Source organism: Mytilus edulis, unplaced genomic scaffold, assembly GCF_963676685.1.
Source record: "Mytilus edulis unplaced genomic scaffold, xbMytEdul2.2 SCAFFOLD_579, whole genome shotgun sequence".
Lineage (NCBI taxonomy): Eukaryota > Metazoa > Mollusca > Bivalvia > Mytilida > Mytilidae > Mytilus > Mytilus edulis.
In genome coordinates, this window is record NW_027267104.1 from 9,932 (window position 1) to 32,496 (window position 22,565).

At 32.0% G+C, this 22,565-nt stretch overlaps 1 protein-coding gene across 1 annotated transcript; it reads left to right on the top strand.

Annotated features, from left to right (window-relative positions):
* The first annotated feature begins 259 nt into the window (after positions 1–259).
* Positions 260–16,947, top strand: LOC139504903 (metal-response element-binding transcription factor 2-like). Its single transcript, XM_071294787.1, is given in 16 exon segments — positions 260–944; positions 2,029–2,109; positions 2,466–2,558; positions 4,607–4,707; positions 6,563–6,593; positions 6,940–6,980; positions 8,024–8,100; positions 8,637–8,689; positions 10,240–10,351; positions 12,492–12,615; positions 13,426–13,444; positions 13,729–13,738; positions 14,474–14,656; positions 15,034–15,142; positions 16,191–16,721; positions 16,724–16,947. Coding segments are annotated over 16 exon segments (2,355 nt in total). The 3' UTR covers positions 16,829–16,947.
* The last annotated feature ends 5,618 nt before the right edge of the window (positions 16,948–22,565 follow it).

The window sequence follows — 22,565 nt, forward strand, 5'->3', positions numbered from 1 at the left end:
AGTCCTAATCCCAAGAGATCTAGAATCATTAGTCCAGCAAGTTTAGAATCCGAATTAGTAAACAGTCCCAGGCGTAATCTTGTACGAGCAGCAAAAGAAAGTCCAAAAAATTATAAGGATTACTCTCCAAAAAACTTGAAATCTGATCATGAACTTTCTCCGAAGAAATCCCCTCAGCATCTAAAATCAAATGCTGATGAAACTGAGCGAAAATCTCACCAGTCTGCAGAAAATTGAATAACGAGAGTCCAGGTAAAAAATGATGAATAGTTCACCAGGTAAAAAATCACCAAGTAGCTCACCAGCAAAGAAATCACCTAATAGCTCACCATCTAAAAATTCACCCAGTAGTTCTGCAGCTAAGAATTCACCTACAAGTTCTCCTAGTAAAACATCGCCCACTAGCATGACTAGCTGTCAATCAAAAAGATCACCAAATAGTTTTATAGACACTTTTGTAAATTTTGTTGTTCAGTGTAAAACGGTGGTGAAGAAAACAAGTACAGAGGTATCTGATAATGAAAATGTTAAAACTTCACCAAAAGAAAAGACTATTGAAAAAGTAGATGGCGATGCAGAAGGTCAATCTAGTCCACAGAAAACTCCGGTTGGAAATGTTGAGAGTGAGGCTTCAAAGAAAGGTACTAATACTTTGACAAAAGGACCAACAGCTTCTAATCTAGATCTTAAGCAGCTAACTGAAATTTGTGCCACAAAAAATAACAGTCCGCTTAAACCGCAAGCAGGAAGTCCAGTCAAGGTCAAAGTAGAACCAGCAACGCCATCTTCCGAAACAAATGATCCGTCCATATCTAATTTCAGCTTTGATGAACAATTGTTGCATCCAGATAGTGCCAAGTTACAAGAAGATAAAGCAAATAGGCGAATTGTTAGACCAAGAAAACCTGTAGGAAGGCAGAGGAAGAGTTCCGGAGGAAATAGAGGTAGACCCTCCTCTGGAAAGAGAAAGAAAGTGATGTTTGAGTCCATGTAAATTTCAAATTAATCAGGAAGTGCTGGCTAGATGGTATGATGGTCTCTTCTACTTGGGAACTGTCTTTAAGGTAACATGTTATTAAGTGCTGGCTAGATGGTATGATGGTCTGTTCTACTTAGGTAAAAGAATCTAAACAATTTTTATCATGCTTATTGCTACTTTAAAAGAATGGTGTTTTATATTTAAAGCCTATTATGAAGAAAAAAATAAACCACTGTTTTGACCGTCTTTGAAAAAATTAATTGAAATAAATTTTCTGCATTTTAATTAAATTTTTTAGTTATTCTCAGTTTGACGCTTTATTGCATCAAAACACCAGCAAACTTAAATTTTTCAGCCAGCCCATGATAAAATTATCCATAGAGCATGTAGAATGGGTTAAGATCGGTAGGGGTTTTCAAAAATTGAACCCCCAAGTTTGACTGGGGAAATGAAATATGGTCACTTGGTCCTTCTCCCAACCGGCAGTAAAATGCTAGCCACAGAATGTATCAAGTTTACAGCCTCGTCAGTCAGAATGGGGATGTTAAATTCAATGTCTCGTGTAAAGTGAGTGCCACGATCTTTGCACGTTAAGAACCCTTGCAACAACTCTTTAAGGGGTATTTAGGTGGCCTGTGCAAGGCAAAATTTCTGTCCCTGTCCAATATACCCTCATTTTCCAGTGGCAGTCCAAATTTCCCGAACCATCATCCCGGATGGCCTCTTTCATTTCTAGACCAACCTATTGTATTTATTGTAAACTTGTTCTCGTCCTGAACATGCATGAAATATTTGCGACTTGACGTTAAGCAACCAACAATCAATCGATCAAAAATTGAAAAGTCTTATTATGTTTTGCTTGCCTAGCTTCCTGTCAAGTGCTTCAGTTGTTTCCCTAAATGTGGACACTGGACACATTTCCGTCATATGCTGCTCTCTATACAGAAGAAAAAAATAAATTTGTTTAATGATATATATACATATAAATACTTCTGTTCATAACAATGGTGTATTTTAAAATGTTTAAAAACATCTTTAAATATTTGTAGGTGATGAGCGTGGAAGAAAATGTTACGTTAGATTTGAGGACGATTCTGAATATTGGATATTATTTAAAGATCTACAGAAAGGTATGAAAAATGAACCAGTTCAATGGCATTTTCAATAATTAAGTTTGAAATAGAGTTAAAATTTGAAATCATATATTTTGACACCAATAAAACAACTAAATAAGAGGAGATGATGCTTTGGGGGGGGGGGGGGGGGTGAGGGGTGAGAAGGATCTTGTCACCATGGTCATTTGGACACAACTTATTTCTATACCTGCTTAAACAATGTTGCATCCTTGACTTTTTCATTGCTGTTTTGGGGGGGGGGGGGTATAATTTTGAAGCCAATCTGGTGACAAAATAACTTTGCTCACATGACAACTCGTTTTCTTGTGACATTGTCTGTTGGGTAATTTTATATTGTTTTATAATTCCAGGTGCCAATGAAGGAGATGTCAGCTGTTGCCTATGTCAAACAGATGTGTCAGATAAACCCAATGAAATAGTTCTCTGTGACAACTGTGGACTAGGTAGGATTTAAATTATTTTATCAGTATGTGGTAGGTACACACAAGACCTATGCATACAGAAATTTAGATATGAATAAAAAGATATTTCATGATATTTGGGTGGGATGGGAATATACAAAAATGTACTTCAAATTATGAGGTGCCAAACCCCTACTGCAAAAAAAACACCATAAGACATAATAGTTGAAAAACAAAAGAAGTAAGGCATTCAGATTTTAGAATTTGAAACAATTATGATTCAAAAACCACTATTGTAAAAGTAAACATAGTAAGTTCTTAGCTATTAGCAAAATAAATTGATATTAGCAAAGTTATTCAGATAAAACAATGCATTCCTTATACTGATAATATAGAGAATAGAGTGAGTGGTGCACTGAAATTTGGAAGTCTCTAAACTGTTGATTCCAATGGGTTTTAGCGCTCTGAGTTAGAGGCAGGGCTTCCAAAACGGTCATATATTCCGGACATTTGTATAATGTCCGGTAAAAGTCCGGCTGGGAAAAGCATGAAACGGTCATATACATTTTAGTTTTCAAGGCTTTTTCGGTCATTTTAACAGAATTCACGATCTTTTTGACCCAACCTTTTGCCTTTAACATCCACACATTTCCGGTCATAAAAGTGACATGATGATTAATTACTATCAAAACAACCCCTACTTCAATACTTTCTAATTTTAATCAAGGCTAATTAGTTGTTGGGCAGGTGATATCTACCTGTTCAAGTGACAGGTAAACTATGTTCAGTACCGGACATTGTATAAATCGATCGGTCTATTCACAATTATTTTCTTACATTTCAGCGTTTGTAGCTCATTGATTTAGTCCAAAAGATTAAAATTATAAGAAATTAGTTATCTACATGATTTGATGAAAAATTTTAAAAGGTCAAAATGTATTGTATGTAAATGAAAAATCGTCAGAACTACGTTGAATGAACTAGAACACGTGTGCGCATGTGCAAAGGTGGGAAATTTAATTATGCATCCTTTATTTCTTCAAAATGCTAAAATTATCATTGATACCCGTATCTAAACGTTCATTTCAAGTATTTTGTTGAAGAAATAACGTGGAAAGAGCTTCTTCACTCAGTCATGCTTTGTAAACGTACACGGATTTACATATCCGTTTATGGTCCTTGTTTTACCATCGTCAAGTCAACATCCGGTTTAGAAAAATGTGATTTTAAAAAGGAAAATAAAGTTTTTGACATGTTATTTTGCACAAAAAAAGAGTCTATGGCAGATATGAGCACGCTGATGTGCACACTTTGAATGATGCACTGCCAATTAACAGTTCACATCCAAACATCAAATTCATATCAAAGTAATGTTTAAAATCGTTTTTTTTAATCTAATGTCATTATCATTGGAATGGCCATCTGATTACCATAATTGCCTTTTGTGACTAAGTCTTAAGGGATTAAAATCGGAATCAGATATAAAATGTCCGGCTAGCTCAAATGTTTTTTGGAAGCCTTGGTTGGAGGATCCAATAATCCTCTCTTTTACCCCTAAGAACGTCTGATGTGTGGTCATTAGGATCGTTCCAGAGGACTTCAATGATTTCGAAAGACATGTGGATGTTGTGCCCTGTCTGGTTGAAATGTTTACCAGTGGGCTCCGATGACTTATTTTTGACATATCGGAGATGTTCACTGAGTCCAGCTTTAAAAGGACATTTGCTTTTGCCAACATATTGTTGTTTACAAGACTTGCATGTAATCATGTAAATGATATTTGGTGTGTTGCAGTCCCCAATATAGTTTTTTCTATATTTGCGTTCTGTGAATGTGCTTGTGAAAGACCTTTTTAAATTGGTCCAAGGGCAATAGCTACATTCGTCGTTGCTGCATTTGGTCAACTTATTTAGTGTACTAATACCTGATGTCCCCGGTGTGATGGGCGGATACTGGTAATATACTTGTGGAAAGAAATATACAGTAACTGGTTTAGAATAGAATTTTGTTGATGCTTGAAAAATCATGTTCAGCTCTTTGATTAAAACGACCTTTAAGATAAAATGTTTGACAATTTATTATGGTTGTAGGCTATCATCAGGAATGTCACAACCCTAATATTTCTGCAGAAGTATTACAGCCAGATGTGGAATGGTGTTGCCGCCTCTGTGTATTTGCTGCTGCAGTTAAGGTATGGTATCTTACACACATAGGTAGTGTGCTCGGCAGTACTATAAATAGCACTGTTTACCTCAAAGTATAGCCCAGCATTTATATGAAACCTTCTATTGTAAAATCAATTTATATTGCACCATGGTAAAGAGTTTGTGGAAACACTGCAGGTAGTTGTTTATTAAACCAACCATTTGGTTGCTCGATATTAAAAATTCAGATAAATTCTTAATTTGGTAATGGATTTACTTTTAATTACGAGTTGGATACATAATGTAAAGTGACAAGTATTTCATGCAAAGTTAAGAACGGAAAAAGTTCTACAATTAGAAAAAAATAATTTTAAATTGTTTCAGATGAAAATGTTTTTTCCTTAACTGTATACCACCATCTTGAATTGTAAAATAGTAGTTTCATTATGTCTTGTTCTTTCTTAAATCTGTAAATGTGGAGACAACTTGGCCATTAATGGGTTAAACTGTTCATTGGAATAAAGGCTAATAAGTTATGTATTGCATTATTGAAACTTATTTATCATATACCAAATGTTTGAGCTTGCTTCAATCAAATTGTCTACTTTGCATTTCAAAGAGATGTGCCTCAAATAGTTTTTTTTTAGAGGAATGATAGAGAAATTTTTGTTTTTTACTTGTAGCAAGAAAACAAGGTCTGTGGCACCATTTTTTCGTTGTATTTTCATAAAGCATATTTAAAGACCTAAAACCTTTCTTCTCATATTTCATTTCAAAATTCCATCTCAAAGATGTCTTTTTATTCACAAAAAAGTTTTTTTCATGAACAATCTATGCAAAGTTAATCAATTTTGCACGACATATAGCTTAAAATATAGCACCCTGACCCATATTTCTTTTTGTATTTTTGAAAAAAAGCATGGAAAAATCTACATTCTGACCAAGTATAAAAAAGTTCTATCTGAGGAAATATATACCAATGATCCACCTTTAGCTTTCTGTATTGTAATCTTACATTTACTGGTACCACTTAACATGCTTAAAGTAAAAGGTATCCTCAATCTGCTTTAAGGGGACAGAAGAACTTGTATCCTTGATAATTTTGGGTATACCCTCACTTGTAGGAAGTATGTAGCTGTATTTATGGACAAAAAATTATAAACAAACATTTTATTGTGAAGTTACTGGAAGACTATGTTTTTTAATGCTTTTCTGACACATTCTAACTCACAACTTTTTATGAGAGTGAAAATAACATCTGGCAGGTGTAAAGTAATTTGTAAAAAAGGGAATAAATTAGTACATAATCTCTGTTTGTCCATATGCAAGTCCCAAAATTGGTTTCTGTTCTCTTATGTTTGCTTCAATCTAATGCTTTAACATTTAAACATAATGCTTACTACCACAAAAAAAAAACTGATCAAGTTTGAATTTGGGTGGTATCACTTTTACCATTCTACAGTTATGCCCCTTTACAAATAGAAAAATTGCTGATTTTTATGTTTCCTTTCTTTAACCTAAGTTTGTCTCACCCAAATCATATGAAACTTTTACACAATACTGATTACGACAAAACTCTGATCAAGTTCAAATTTGGGTGTCGTCACTTTTACCTTTCTTGAATTATGTCCCTTTAAAACATTACATCCGTGTCCCATGGACATGTTCTCCATATACATTGTCTTAAACTTATGTTTGTACTTTCTAGATCATAATTTTCTGATGTTGTACAGTGATGATGAACTTATTAATTTTATGAAAATTTATGATCTGGAGAGGAAAAGTAAGTGTAAACTGCCATATTTCAAAACTGGAAAACATGGAATATGACGTGGATGTATAGGAGACAAAAATCTCGTTGTGTATTATTTGTTGTATAATTATAGATTTTGACTTTTTCAGAAAGGTGGTGCTTTAAAGAATGGACCAGATGGTGAGTCAGTTAGCCTCCTAGAATCACCGATCTGAAAGACAATCTGTCTGACTAATAATAGGATTATAGAATAGAATAGAAGATACTTTATTCCAAATTAATGGGGCAACATGAAGTAATAGAATTACACATATTAAAGAAACAACACTATCTTGCATATGTTTTAGCCTATATCAGAAAACAGAAGTTTTGAGAAAGCTTTAAAAAAATATTAAGTTAAAATCAAGCAAAATAAATAAAATGTGCAAAGCTTTATATTTTTAGAATTAAAAAAACAAGAGAAGGTACAAAATAAATACGAATAAATATTGATCTTTAATTTCATGTCAAATATTCTTTTTTTCAGCAAAAGCATTACAAAAGATGAAGCAAACATTCCCATATGATGTAAGTAAAGAAGGACAGAATATCCTGTGTGTATATGATATTAAGATAACATCATTTTTTTGTGTGTGAAATTTGAACGATTACAAAAACAAATGTCAAAAATAAAACATCCTTCATATTCTTAATAGCGCTTTCTTCTACCTTTTTTTATTTAATTATAAATGCTTGAAATGACTAAATGAGCTAAGATCAATAAAATGTTATATTACATATAGAAAACACACAAACCTCTTTGATATTGCTGACAAAGACGTAGTGCAGGAATTTCATACTCATTACATTTATCCTTTCAGATTAAGGATATGCCTTTTTGTAAACAAAAACAAAAACTTCAGCCCATTGTTTTTAAAAGCTTTTGACCTTACAAGCTATTACATCATCAATATCCTTGAAAATTGTATTGGTAAAAAGAGAGAGTGCATTAAGTCATGAAATAAATTGATATGAAAATTTGATAAAAAGGGAAGGCAAAGGACAAAATTTGTAATGCTTGAAATCAACATGGAACAAAACATTATACTGCATTGCAAGTTTAAGAAATCCTTAGCTCTGCTTTAGGCATAAATCAGTTGAATTTAAGATTATTTAGCTACCACTATTCAAAAAGGTGCTAGGTACAAGTATTATCATCAAATTACAGAACTATTTCTGATTTGTCAAGTAGGTACAGAATTTTACAGAAAATTTACAGGATTGAAAATAAACTAATATATATGTAAAAGATCAAAAGTTTATTAAAATACATGTTTATGATTTGAGAATAATCAAGTGTTTATTACTTAGGGCTGTTCCAGAAAAAAATGTATGGGGGGGTTGAAAGACAGTTTTTGTCAGCACCAGTCACCCAGACAATTGTAATTGAGAATTATAGTGCATTATAGTGTGAAAAGTGCTCTGATACCCATCACCCATGTATTATTAATACAATGTGACTTCCAACCCCCCCCCCCCCCCCCCCCCCCCCCCTCATACATTTTTTTCTGGAATAGCCCTTATGAAATAAATGTATATGTAAGTAAATGATAAATTCTTTATTTTTCCAGATACACAAGTTAACTTGGGATGCTCAGCACAAGACAAATGTTGAACAGTGTTACTGTTATTGTGGGGGCCCAGGAAGGTATTAATTTACTGACTTATAGAAAAGTCACAGGATTCTAACATATCTGTATATTAAATACTTTTAAAGATACACAAGAAATTAATTTGTGTAACTGATGACAAAATGGAGGTCAAGTTCAATATTGATTATTTTAATTTTATCTGTTGAAGAATGACAGTCCTTAATCAATTGCAAAATTTCACTTTATGTGGTTGGTGTGCAATAGCTTATAAATCCATTTGCCAATGCTTTTCACATTTTTGATATGTTTTATTAATGACAAATTTGAGACCAAGTTTAAAATTGATTTCATTTTTTGCCATTCAGGAATTATGGCCCTTAATTGATTGGAAAGGGGTATTTAAAGTAATTCCTAATCAATAAGTAAAGAACCTTTCAATCAAAGCTTTTCAAACTGTTATATGTAGGTCAAGTTTGATATTTAAAAAAATCACTTTTTTTGTCCAAGAGTTTTGATCCATAATTGATTTTTGACAGCTCCTTTTGCTACTTTTAACAGAATATCATACTGACTAATTTTCATTTCTTTACAGCTGGTTCCTGAAGATGTTACAATGCTGTAGGTGTAGACAATGGTTTCATGAAGGTATGTGACAATATACTTAAGAGACATTAGATTCTAATGATACATGTATGTCTAAGACTTTACAAATTCAGTTTGTGCCTTGATTTATTATAAGTATCCAATTAATATTTACGATTTAGTTTCTTAAGGTAAGCATGAGAAAAGTCATGATATCCTGGAAAAAAAAGTTATAAAAGCCTACAGAAAATTTGTTATTCGTAGTTGAACATACATGTGACAGAGTTGTCAAGCCACAACTGGAGATTTGAAATTATCAGCTGGAGTTTTGGTCTCATAACTGGAGATTTTTTATTGACTTATTATCGACGTACGCAATGGTTTTTTTTGTGTGTTTAAAATGCATATCTTCCTTTTTTTGGTTAAAAAGAACAATAATTCCATACCTCTAAACACCTGCATATCCATTTTTACTTAATAAAAAGAAAAGATATTAGGGGTTTTCAAATATTTATTCATTATGAATAATTCAAGATAAAGTGATCAGCCATCATACATAGTTGGCAAAAAGTATCTCTGATTAAGCTACATTGTCAACTTTGGTACCACTACTGAACATGCTTGTAACAGAAGGTCTTAAATTGAAAAGAGTTGTAGGCTTGCTGTTGGTAGCTGTCTCCATAAGTTTGTTCCAGTCCGACTCATTAGGGCAACCATAGTCGGCTCTGCATGAAGTGTAGTAAGCATGGTCTTGACCCTTGGTACTGGATCTCCACCATTTGAAATCAGATCTCCAGGCAGAGTTGAATTTGGCTAGATACTTGGTCTTCTTTTATTTGCTGCTGGGGTATTTGTGATAAAATACGGTTTGCATTTTGTCAAATTCTAAAATTTTAGAATAGTCCAAGACAACTATACTTACATAGGTATTCCATTGGCTTGGATAGAAAACGAGCCATAAATATTATATTTGAGTTGATTTCATATGTCTTTGAGGTTCAGTAAATGTTCCATGTTTTCAACAGCATCAAATAAATCGTTGTTTATACAACTTGTGCAATTTGTCAATTTAATCCTTTGTCAGTATTTCACTTTAAATCAACCAGGCTTGTGTCTTAAACTAACTAGTTGATCACCAGGTAATTGCCTATTATCTTTGATTTATGTTGTATATACAGTTTAATCCTAAACACCTCAGGCTGATTTTAACTTTTTTACGATTTGACACAACAGGAAACTTCTGTTTTTCTCTGACTTTTCCCATATCAATTTCAAGTTTCGCGGACTATTTCTTTGTCCCTATCGATTTTGTAAAGAAAAATTTGTATTGAAAATTTTACGAGGTTGACATTTTCGAAAAAGCGGAAGATTTCAAATTTTAACGGGAGGGACGGAAGAGGGTCTGAAAAGCAGGAGATTTTAACTCCCGCCGGAAGAATCACATGTATGAGTGAACATTTAATTATGTGATTCACCTGTACCCTTGAAATCCATGAAAATTGATATCGAGCTAAAATAATAAATTCACAGTATTAATTTATAGCTAGTTTACTATGTTTTTGAAGGACCTTCTTATTGATTGTGCAATCTTTATTAATTTACTTATTTTCCAGCCTGTATACAATGTTTAGAATACCCTCTGATGAATGGTGACAGATTTTATTTATTTGTTTGTTCCCATTGCAACACTGGACCAGAATACATCAAAAGACTAGATTTGAAATGGTAAGTTTGGTGAATAATGCAGGTTATATGAACCTCAGTTAGACTAGTATGATGATTTTATTGATTAATATTAATATAAGGTGACCGTGGGGCTTTAAGTTTTCCCTTGTCCATCCATCCATACATCCCGAAATTGGTTTCCATTCTCTAACTTGAGTTTGCCTCAACCAAATGTTATGAAACTCATACACAATGCTTATTACCACAAAACAGATCAAGTTTCAATTTTTGTGTGGTGTCACTTTTACTGTACCAGAGCCGTGTACATTTACAAATGGAAAAAATGCTGAATTTTTCATTTCCATTCTTTACCTAAGTTGGCTGCAACCAAATGGTATGAAACTTATACACAATGCTTATTAGGGCTATTCCAGAAAAAAATGTAGGGGGGGGGGTTGGAAGGCAGTTTTTGTCAGCACCCGCCACCCAGACAATTGTAATTGAGAATTATAGTGCATTATAGTGTGAAAAGTTGCTGATACCCATCACCAGGGCTTTCCATTGAAGCCGGTAGCTGGCGGAAATCCGCCGTTTGCGGTGGCTTCAAGTGCCGGCTACTTCACTGACAAAAATATAAATTCAAAAAGAAAATAATATCTTTTTCAAATGTTTACAGGGGCAGCCGAGAGACGTATTTTCGCAAAGTCGCGATCACGATAAACAAGGATGAAAAGTCAGTGTTTACCTTGGGCTAAATACAGTTCACATGAATTCAGGTCACTGATTGGTTGTCTATTTAAAGTCAGAATGCATCGTTTCTTTTCAAAGATAACAAGAGAGACGTTCCGGTGGTCATTGAATGATAACAATAGAGACGTTCCGAGGGTCATTAACTCGTTGGTTTTTTTACTTATAAAACGTGAAGACAATCAGATAGGATGACAATCTTATGTTATGGAATAATATCAGTCAAATTAAAGAAAGTGTAGTAGATCATAATGTTCAGAATCTGGAAAACAGTATCTTTTGAAGTTCATTTTTCAAGGCCCACGTGGTGTTCAGAGAATCAAGGTCAAAAACGAAAGTAGAATATTGTCGACTCGACCTCAAATAAATAACATTTCCAAATAATTTATGTATCCGACTTATTGAACAGTTTAAAAGAGAAAATCAGAGGATATATCAATTTTCTGTCAATGCTTGAAAAATAATTGTATGATTTTAGTTACGCGTACCAGTCTTTAGAGAGAAAAGGGGGGTCATTTGTTTACAAATGCACGTAGTTCTGCAAAATAAATCGATCAAGATTTTTTAACAAACCGGATTATTATATAAATAAATCTCTTTTAAAAGTAAATGAATTTTAAGCATAAATAAATGAAAATAAAAAACTATAACATAAAAAAAAAAAGTCTTTGAGATTTTTTTTTTTCTTTCATTTCATACATAAAAAATGGTCATTTGAAAGATGAAATTAGGTGCCAGGAGATTGCGAGAATGCAGGATTTTGCTCTATTTATGGCAGAGCTTCTGGGGGCCTTGAGCGGCCCCCCAGACCCCCTGCCGTAAGGCACCAATCTTACAGCTTGGTGGACGTCCGGCTTCGCCGAACGCATGTTACAGCCGCCTATAATTTTAATTCAGCCTTCTACTTCAATTTCAATGGAAAGCCCTGCATCACTCATGTATTATTAATATAATGTGCCTTCCAACCCCCCCCCATACATTTTTTTCTGGAATAGCCCTTACCACATAAATCAGATCAAATAGAAATTTGAGAAGCGTGACTTTTTACTGTCCCTATATAATGTTATATGCAAGAAGGGGCATCATCTGTGTCCATTCCCTATTTATTTTTCCAATAGTGATATGATGCATCCAACAATGTCTCCATTATGTTATAAAGACTACCTATTGAATTTTATGGACATTGTTCACATTGGAAATATAAAATATATGAAAAATTGCATGAATTCAAACAAAGTGGATTTTTTTGGGTGGACTTTTGTCCTTTGGAAATGTATTTTATACCCCCCAAAAAAATTGTGAAAAAGCACCAGCACAGTATCAAACAAATAATCAGGAAATGTAATTTTGATTTTCCAAATGGTTTTTGCATTCCAATGTTGCAATATTGCACTGAACTTACCTTTAATATCTTTGAACATTATGCTTCATGCTTGTTTTTGACTATTTACAGGGTGGATGTTGTACACTTAACTCTATACAACCTAACAATAGAAGGCAGATGGAACAAATTCTTTGATGTTGATACCATTGTAGAATTCATCACAAGTAATTTGGAAAATCTACAAGTAAATTCTGTAAGTGTAAACTACTTATTTATGTTGAAATATACAACATTTGCCATCACACAGAAAAAATTCTTTAAATTTGTTACAGTATGAATTTTCTATTATTTTTTCACAACAAATTCAGGAATCCCAATGATATAAGATGAAATACATCTGTGATGTTCTTGTAGCAACAATATTTCACTTTAGTTTCATTAAAGTTGTACTGGTGATGGCTTTTCTTAAAAAAATTGATGTGACGATGGCAAAGGTTGCTGATGAATTTTTTACGAAATTTGTGAAATGTTAGATTTTCTTTAAATGCATGACTATTAGAATGAATGCTGATTTCAGACTTCTAGTAAACATAGTATAAAATTCATGAATGAAGGAAATGTAAATTACATATGAACTATGACCTGTTATAAACAAACAACAACTGTTATGTAAATTCAGAAATTATTATGTGCATTTGTTATTGCAATTTTGTAACTTTAGACTAAAATGCGATTTTAATTTATGCGATATTGAGAAAAAACCTATAAAATTCATATAAATAATTTCAAAATGCAAGTTTTAAATTATTGTGATTATAACCGTGTCGCATTTTTTGCAATAATAAAAACATCACAACAATTTCTGAATTTACAGTATATAATAAAGGAAGTTTATCCTAATTCAAGATTTAAAGAATACCATGGTGACTTGTATAACAACTTTGTGAAACGAAATATATGCACTCCATCCCTTTTGAAAATTGTCGTTATTGTTTATGGAAACTAATAATTTACTATGTTGCTGCTTTATAAACTCTATAACACTTTATCATTCCACTTCTAGTTGTCAGCTGACAAGGACAGTATACGTGAAAAAAGTTGTTAACTCTTTGAATGGATATAAATCAAGGTAAGTGAATAAATACATGTATAATGTTACCTCAAATGAACCTTGTTTTCCATCTTTTTTATGAACCTGAAAAAAGTTCTCTTATTGAAACAAACATGCTGTATTAGGAATGGAAAGTTAGCAAATGAAAATGTAATGTGATGTATAAAAAAAATGTCAAAGCATTCTCTGTGCTCTTATAACATAGGTAGGTACTTTATTTAAAATTTTTGTCAATATTCATTATTGTTCACCTAGCTGAAGCTCTGTATATAAAAATAAACAAATGAAATGTATACCTTGTTAAAAATAAACATGAAATAATTATTTCTTAAAAAAATGAACAATTAAAGAGTTCCTAAACTAGTTATGAACTGATATTGGTTTGTCATTTAATATATATAAAACGAAGATGTGGTATGATTGTCAATGAGGGAACTCTCCACAGTAGACCAAAAGACACAAAAATTAAAAACTATATATCAGCATACGGCCTTCAACATTGAGCAAAACTCATACTGCATATTCAGCTATAAAAGGCTCCAAATGACCAATGTAGAACAATTCAAACGAGAAAACAAAGGGCCTATTTCATGTACAAAATAACTTATTAAGTATTCTAAGAAATCAGATAAGATTCTCCTCCGACATACAATATTTTTATGCCTACCTACGATAGTAGAGGGGCATTATGTTTTCTGGTCTGTGCGTTTGTTTGTTTGTCCGTCCGTCTGTCCTGCTTCAGGTTAAAGTTTTTGGTCAAGGTAGTTTTTGATGAAGTTGAAGTCCAATCGACTTCAAACTTAGTACACATGTTCCCTATGATCTTTCTAATTTTAATGCCAATAAGAGTTTTTACCCCAATGTTACGGTCAACTGAACATAGAAAATGATAGTGCGAGTGGGGCATTCGTGTACTGGGGACACATTCTTGTTCATCTATCAATGGGACCATCTGAAATGAGTTTTGATGAATTCACCATGTTCATGAACTATTTTACAGATTTACTAATCAGAAGGAGAACAGGAAGAAGCCTATGGGTAAACCCTGCTTTGGTCTACGAGTGAGGATACCACCACCTGCACCTATGGTAATGTTGCCTCACACTGGTCAGGTCAATCATGAGGTGATGATGTCATACAAAGAAAAAGGCAAAAACTTTAAATGTTTTATGCCTTCACAGTGGTAAGATTCATAAAAGGAAATTAGATGGTTGATCAATAGGTTTACGGTTTAACTGCCTTGAAGACTTGGATCAGCCTTTACATCTATCAAAAACATAGTAAATAAGTGAAAAGGTTAAAATATTAAGAAAGAGGTGGGGTCCATGTCTGTGTATTACCTATGATTATGATCACTTAAAATAATTCAGATTTAGTGATTGAATGAATTATTGTTCTTTGCGCTGAACTGTAACATCAGGGGTAATTTATGATTGTATAAAAATCAAACCTGTGCATTTGCCAAAAGTTGGAGTTCTTTAGGAGGTATGAAAATCCATTGTTACAATTTCACGTCCTTTTAAATTGAATAGCCTTTTAGGATATTTCGAAATTTTTCAGTACATCACCTGTATGCTTACCATGGCAGAGCAAACAGAAAGGATTAGAAATTGATGTTTCAATAGCATTCAAGTCAGACAAAGTACGCAGGAATCTTCTTCAGTCGGCAGTAAGTACTTATGTTTTAAAATTCTACAAGAACTTGTTAATAGATATAAGAAAATGTGGTATGAATGCAAAATAGACAACTGTCCATCCAATGACAATGTGTAAAGAGTAAACAATTATAGGTCAAAGTACGGCCGTCAACACAGAGCCTTGGCTCATACCGAAAAGCAAGCTATAAAAGGCCTCAAAATGACTAGTATAAAACAATTTAAACTGGAAAACAATGGTCTAATCTATATAAGAAATGAGAAACATCAACAAACAACAACCACTGAACAACAGGTTCCTGACTGTAATATCCTTTAAAAGTGCTTCATCTGATTGAATAAGAGCTTCAAAAATATGTCTGCTATAGAAGTATTATTTGTAAACAGGGAATCCATTCCTATCAGTTAAATGTAAATTTTATTGTATATACAAATATTGGTTATAGAATATTTTGACAAATCAGATAGAAATATACTTGAAAATTTTGTCATCACAATGTAAGACTTGAATTTTTGAATGTTTGTAAGGCAGGAAATTAAATTTAAGCATACAATTTCGTAGTGCTTATGCTTATCTTTCTTATTGTGGCTGGTTTTGGCCTCATGTGGAAAATTTCAGTCTTTTTAATTGCATCTAAAGAACCTTTTTGTAGAAGCAGAAAATAAAATACTTCTTAATTTTGAAAGAAAATTTAAAACTTGACAAATTTACTGACACAAGAAAATATTAATTTTTAAGAGTTCTTACTTGTGCATTTAAGTTATATCTTTGATTGATTATGACAAAAGCACTTTGGATTTTTATATGTTTCTTATAATACATAGTTACATAAACAGCAGTTATTGTTGGCCAAGTACTTTTATTGTTGATTCACTTTTCATGGAAATTAATATCATATATACAAGTCTGTAGAAACTTTGTATTTGGTCGATCTTTTATATTGATGGTTAACCTATATTCAAGAAAACTGGTATCCCAGGAATAATAATGATCTTTCATGCATAATATAAATACTGAACAAAGGTTTGTGCTTTTCATGAATGTTTTTTGTCTTCTTTCAGTCTGGAAATCAAGAATATAAAGGTTATGACAGTGAAAACTGTGTACCTACAGACATAGTAGCCAATCAACATACTTTGGAGGCTCTTATACCTCCTACCAAAAACTTTGATGGTTTCAATCATCCTTTTAAACATTTCTTTGAACAAGAAGAAGAACTTGCACATCATAAACGAAAAAATGAAATTATTAATTATTTGTTTATGGAGTACGAGAGTGATCTTGTGTCACAGAGTTCTATTGAGTCAGCTGTTTCATCCGTTAAAGACGATCCAACTAAGGCCATACCGACTCCACCACCATCTATCACCTCAGGGAATTCTAAAGTAGAGATAAAGAATATTATAAAGTCTCGTGGACGTAAGCGTAAAGCAGCAGACACACCCACAGAGCCTATGCGGCAGAGTAAGAGGAAACGAGTTACTACATCATATTTTAATGTTCTAGATGTGCAAACAATAGAAAGTGTAAAATCAGAGCCCGTTAATATGGCTCAGATTAGAAATAATATGTGTCAGTACTTTGGGGGCAGCTTGATCGTCTCAAAAAAGGTGAGAAGTACAATGTGTTTGGTAAACATGTCACTAACGATGGGAAAACAAAGTATTTAATTCAGTGGGAGGGTTTACAGACCAAATGATGAAACTCTGTTTTTAAATGTACATTTAATGGATATAAATATATGTCATTACTTTTTGTAAATGCTTATTGCATTAAATTTGCAAAAATTTACTGATTTGATTAAATACAAAAACAAAATTGCCTTCAGTAATCTGAATAAACCTTCAGAATTTATCAACTATTTTGAGTTGTTAAGACGTATAGAAATGATGTTAATTGAAAAATGCATTCTTTAGCTTGCAATGGCTTGTAAAAGGCGATTGTTTCAAAATATATCATGAATATCACAATTAAGATACATGTAGGTGAAATTTGAAAACTGATTGAAGCAGATAATTAATTCTTAAATGAATTGCAAATACTTTGAGGATATATGTTTCTTGACCTTACTTATTGTAATGCTTTGAAATAAGTGGGACATTCATGACATTACTGATTTGTAAAGGGTATGATGAGAAGAAAGACAAAAATGATTAAATTATTTGAGTTCTACAAAAATAATTTTTCAATAATTTCAAAGTATATGAGTAGTTTTATGAAAATTATAATGTAGTAGAAATACCTAGTGAAAGCTGTATCAGTGTAGGTTTTTTTGATTCATTATTGTCCAGGTCACAAATAATTTTTATTATTATTTTTTATTCAGAAGAGCACTCTTATTTGATAATACTTTGTTAACATTTTCAACATTCAAGAAGTAACACTGATTTTCAATTATATTTGTATATTTTCATGTATTTATTGAAGTTAGATTACATGTATATGACATGGGTCCAAAAACATTAATTCTTCCTGTCCTGAAAATTCTTAGGGCTATAATTATTTCAGTATTGATTTAAAGAAAAAGAAAATTAAACATGAAAATTTACGAAGATCTAAAACAACCACTATTTATTGTACGGCAATTCACAGGGCCTTAGAAGTTACTGCTTGATGCCCCATTGTGATGTCTAGTTGATGGTACTTCATCATATTGACCAACTACAGACAATTTACTTTATTGTTAAATAATTTAATTTGAATTTGAAACCCTTGAATGAATAGCCTTTTGAGCCGACTGAAAAAAACATGATATACGGTGGATTCATTATTATTCGTTGGATATCAATTTTCGTGGATTTCGTGGGTACAGGTGAACCACGAATTTAAATGTCCAACGAATAACAAATTTTCCTTAGAGATGTATTTAGAATTCGGCAAAACCACGAAATCAAATATCCACGAACAAGCAAATTTTGCTCAATCAACGAAATTTGGTACCCACGAAAATAAATGAATCCACAGTATGTCATAAAAATACATGTAAAATAAAAACATGTGACTTCCAAACCCTTTTTGAGCCACCTTTATAAGCATGATACTTTTGATACATATATACCAATTCACATGTCCAAAAAAAATCAGAATTTTAATTGTCTCCCTTATTCTTAATTATCATACAAATTATTCTTTATTTTAAATGTCAGCAACTTGGAGAAGGCAGCCAATTTTTTACACATTCTCTATTGTCTGAGAATCGAACTAGATAATTTTATGTGAGTCGATCCAGGGAACAGGATTGTTTTAAATCCTGAATAAAATTTGAGTGTTAATGTAATATAAATTATGTTTTATGTAAATTATTGTTCATATGTACAGTTTGTTTGTTTACTGGAAAATCCTCCCTGATCAAAATTATGCCAGATACTTGTGTACATTCATAGATTGGAATAGGTAATAGATTTATTTTGATACATACCTTTTCTAGTATTATGCCAATATAAATAATCAAAGCATTCTGAACATAAACAGCAAGGAAGGTATAAAAAAAAATAATAACAGAAATTGATGAATTTGTGTCACTTTGACATGTACTGAACATAATATTTGAAGTAAAATCTATTTGTTAAAAAAAGGTGGTAATGAAATATTTTAGTCTTAATTTTTATGCCCCGCCTACGATAGTAGAGGGGCATTATGTTTTCTGGTCTGTCCGTCCGTCCGTCTGTCCCGCTCCAGGTTAAAGTTTTTGGTCAAGGTAGTTTTGATGAAGTTGAAGTCCAATCCACTTCAAACTTTGTACACATGTTTCCTATGATATGATCTTTCTAATTTTAATGTCAAATTAGAGTTTTTACCCCAATTTCACGGTCCACTGAACATGGAAAATGATAGTGCGAGTGGGGCATTCGTGTACTGAGGACACATTCTTGTTTTTCTACTGTTTTATGGTTCAAAGAAAGTACCATACAACACATATTTAGGTTCTTGAATGTTTTTCTTGAGATAGTACTGAAAAAAGTACAATTTTTATTATTTTTGTACATGATTTAAGTTTTATCTGGCATATTTTAGATCTGGCTATCAGTCTCTGGGAACCCCAATGTGTTCACTGTGTATAATGTAAATTATTTTTGTACAGCACTTTTTGAAAAATTATATATATAACTTGTTTATCATGAACAAATGTGATAAATGGTTGCTATGGTAATACATTTATTGTATGTATATATAAATAGTTTTAGTGCTACCAAACTTTCTGTTGCAAATCTAAATGAAAATAGATATTTTTTTAAATCGTTTGAAATAGTAAGTTGTTGTTGGAGTAAAGATATCAAATTTGTTGGTTTAAAAATTATTTGATTGGGAAATTATAGCTTGTTTGTCTTTGATGTTTATTTCTTTAAATAGTATATATGTATTGTTGCCTTAAATCTAATGTTTACTTCTATAAAAAGTATATATGTATTGTTGCTTCAAATAAAAGAAATGAAAGTTTCAAGTAGAAAGATAATTGTTTGTTTAGATGTAAAAGTGGAGTATTCACACTTATTTGTTGATAGTCTAAAAGTTTAAAAGCTTTTTGTGATAAGGCGATAGTATACAAGTTATTACCGTGGATTCATTTATTTTCATGGGTACCAATTTTCGTGTTTTGAGAAAAATTTGCATATTCGTGGATATTTTATTTCATGGTTTCCTTTAGGAAATTTGTAATTCGTTGAATATTTGAATTCGTGGTTCTCATGTACCCACGAAATCCACGAAAAATAGTATCCAACAAATATTAATGAATTCACAGTATTAGATTTTCACAGAAATTTATTTAGGTATGTTTGTCATGTCAAACATTAAAGGAGAACACGATATCTTTTTATACTTCAAGTTAACATGCCAGATTTTGATTGGCTAATATGAGGGAGGTAATTTATTCTATCCCTTTTCGGAACAGAACTTGATGTATTATATTATTTCCAAGTGAATTGTTGAATAATTTTGTTCATATATAGTCTTGCCCGGTTTATGAATATTAGAAATTTTGTTAAAATATTCTATAATTTAAAAGGAAGAAAAAATAAAACTTTTGAAAATGTGATACAAATATATAACTAGCTATATAATACCTGTGAATTTTATAGAAATAATAGTCATGTTAAAATTCAGAACTTTATATATTATTGCAGAATAATATCCATCTGAAGTTTAATTGTTGAATTATTTCTGTTCAAATGAAGTTTTCTGATTTTGGTTTGAAAGATTAAAGAGTTTAGTATTTCACTAAAAGTCTTCGTAATTTCTATGCAACAAAACTGTAATATTGTGATGGTGGCAGCATTTAGAAATTTCTGAAACTCCAGTAATAAGCAGATAAGTGAAGATTACCTTCTGATTAAATGTTCCATGTTTTAAAATCTTGCACTAAATTGACAGAAATTGTTGAGTTATACAATATCAGTTGTTGTAAAACAACTAAGTCTAAAGTGCTAATTAAATGTATAAGTTTTTCTGATGATTTAACTTTAAACCACTGAAAAATAATTGACAAGGGAAGCAATACAGGCACCTCTTGCTGTAGACAGGGATGAAAATGTGTATTTCTGGTTTTAATTGTATATTAAAAAATTGTTTTCAAGTCATTTTAAATATTTAACTCTGAAACAGACTTATATTATTTTCTGTTTGTCACTGTTAATTCTTATATTAGTTCTGTTTTATAGATGTACATATACGTTTTAATTATTGTAAAAATATGTAACTTTTAAAAATATTTCTTTGACCTTGTTATTTTAGATCAGTTAGAGTTAGTTATACATGTACTTTCTCTTTTAAGAACTATTTAGATATTCATGCTTCCCACAGGTTCCTGACAGGGATGGAGGTGGGAAAACTTGATAAAAAGTTGTCCCTAATTTGGATTGTTGAAGGGTCACAAGATTGAATTCTATACATCATGTCACATGACAGGCAATTCTATACATCATGTCACATGACAGGCAATTCATTAACATGTACTGCAATCTCTAAGTAACAAATAGATGTGTATTTGTATAAATCCATGAATCTATTTGATATCATGATTCAAAGGTATCTTCTTATGTTTATGCTATAATATCAAAGTATAAAAGGAATTTCCAAAAACATTGGTCAGTACAACAGACCGTACCCACACCCAACTCCTGACTTCTGTGTGTAAAGACGTACTAACAACATTCAAATTATTGTTCTGACTTTGTGCAGGCATGAAACATTAGGTTAAACTAGTGTCTACAGGAAGCCAGCAAAGGTAGCTATTATGCCTATAGGGTCTGACTACTCGAACTTAAGAAGTAAAAGGTCAATTTTTTTTTTGAAACTGGAATTGTTTTAATGAAATAGAATTAATGTTTTATTTAGTTTTCATTAGTTTTAATTTTTTTCAACCCATAATCACAGATCTACAACAAATTAAGGCATTAGGTTAAGGTCATAAGACCAGCTTTTTCAATGGCCCATATAGGGCATAGACATTTTTTTATCAAAATTTGAAGAAAATATTTTGCTTGTCCTATCATCTGTGGGTATCATGTATTTTGAAATGGAACTTGCCTGAAGAATTATCAAATTGATTTTTGTATCAACTTTCCTGTTTTTATGGAATGTCTCTTGCTCACAATAACAACAGAAGGTTGATTTCAAGGTCTTACATTATCCATATAATGTTAGTACATGTATTCATGTATTGTTCTTTGACTATATATATAGAAACTCATTTTCATAATGAAAAAAAGATATTTTAAAACATATAACTTGTATAACAAATTATTTTCAATAAATTGATTTGAAAATAAAGAAATATTTTATGTTATTTTTAAGTCACATATATGGCCATTTGAGTAGAACATTTGTTCACCTTAGGAAATTAATTTAAATCTTGACAATATAGAAATAAGATGATGTGGTATTGTGAGCCATGAAAGTGTTCACCTGGAGACAATGAGAGAACAAGCCACCAAATGCCATAGAAGGAGGCAACTAAAGGTCACTGTAATACTTTTTAACTCACCTGGCCCAAAAACACTTGGTGTCTGTCGTCGTCGTGAACTTTTACAAAAATCTTCTCCTGAAACTACTGGGCCAAATTGAACCAAACTTGGCCACAATCATCATTGGGGTATCTAGTTTAAAAATGTGTCCGGTGACCCAGCCAAACAACCAAGATGGCCGCAATGACTAAAAATAGAACATAGGGGTAAAATGTAGATGTTGGCTTATAACTCTGAAACCAAAGCATTTAGAGCAAATCTGACAAGGGGTTAAATTGTTTATCAAGTGAAGATCTATCTGCCCTGAAATTTACAGATGAATTGAACAACTGGTTGTTATGTTGCTGCCCCTAAATTGGTAATTTTAAGGAAATTTTGCCATTTTGGGTTATTATCTTGAATATTATTATAAATAGAGATAAACTGTAAACAGCAATAATGTTCAGCAAAGTAAGATCTACAAATAAAACAACA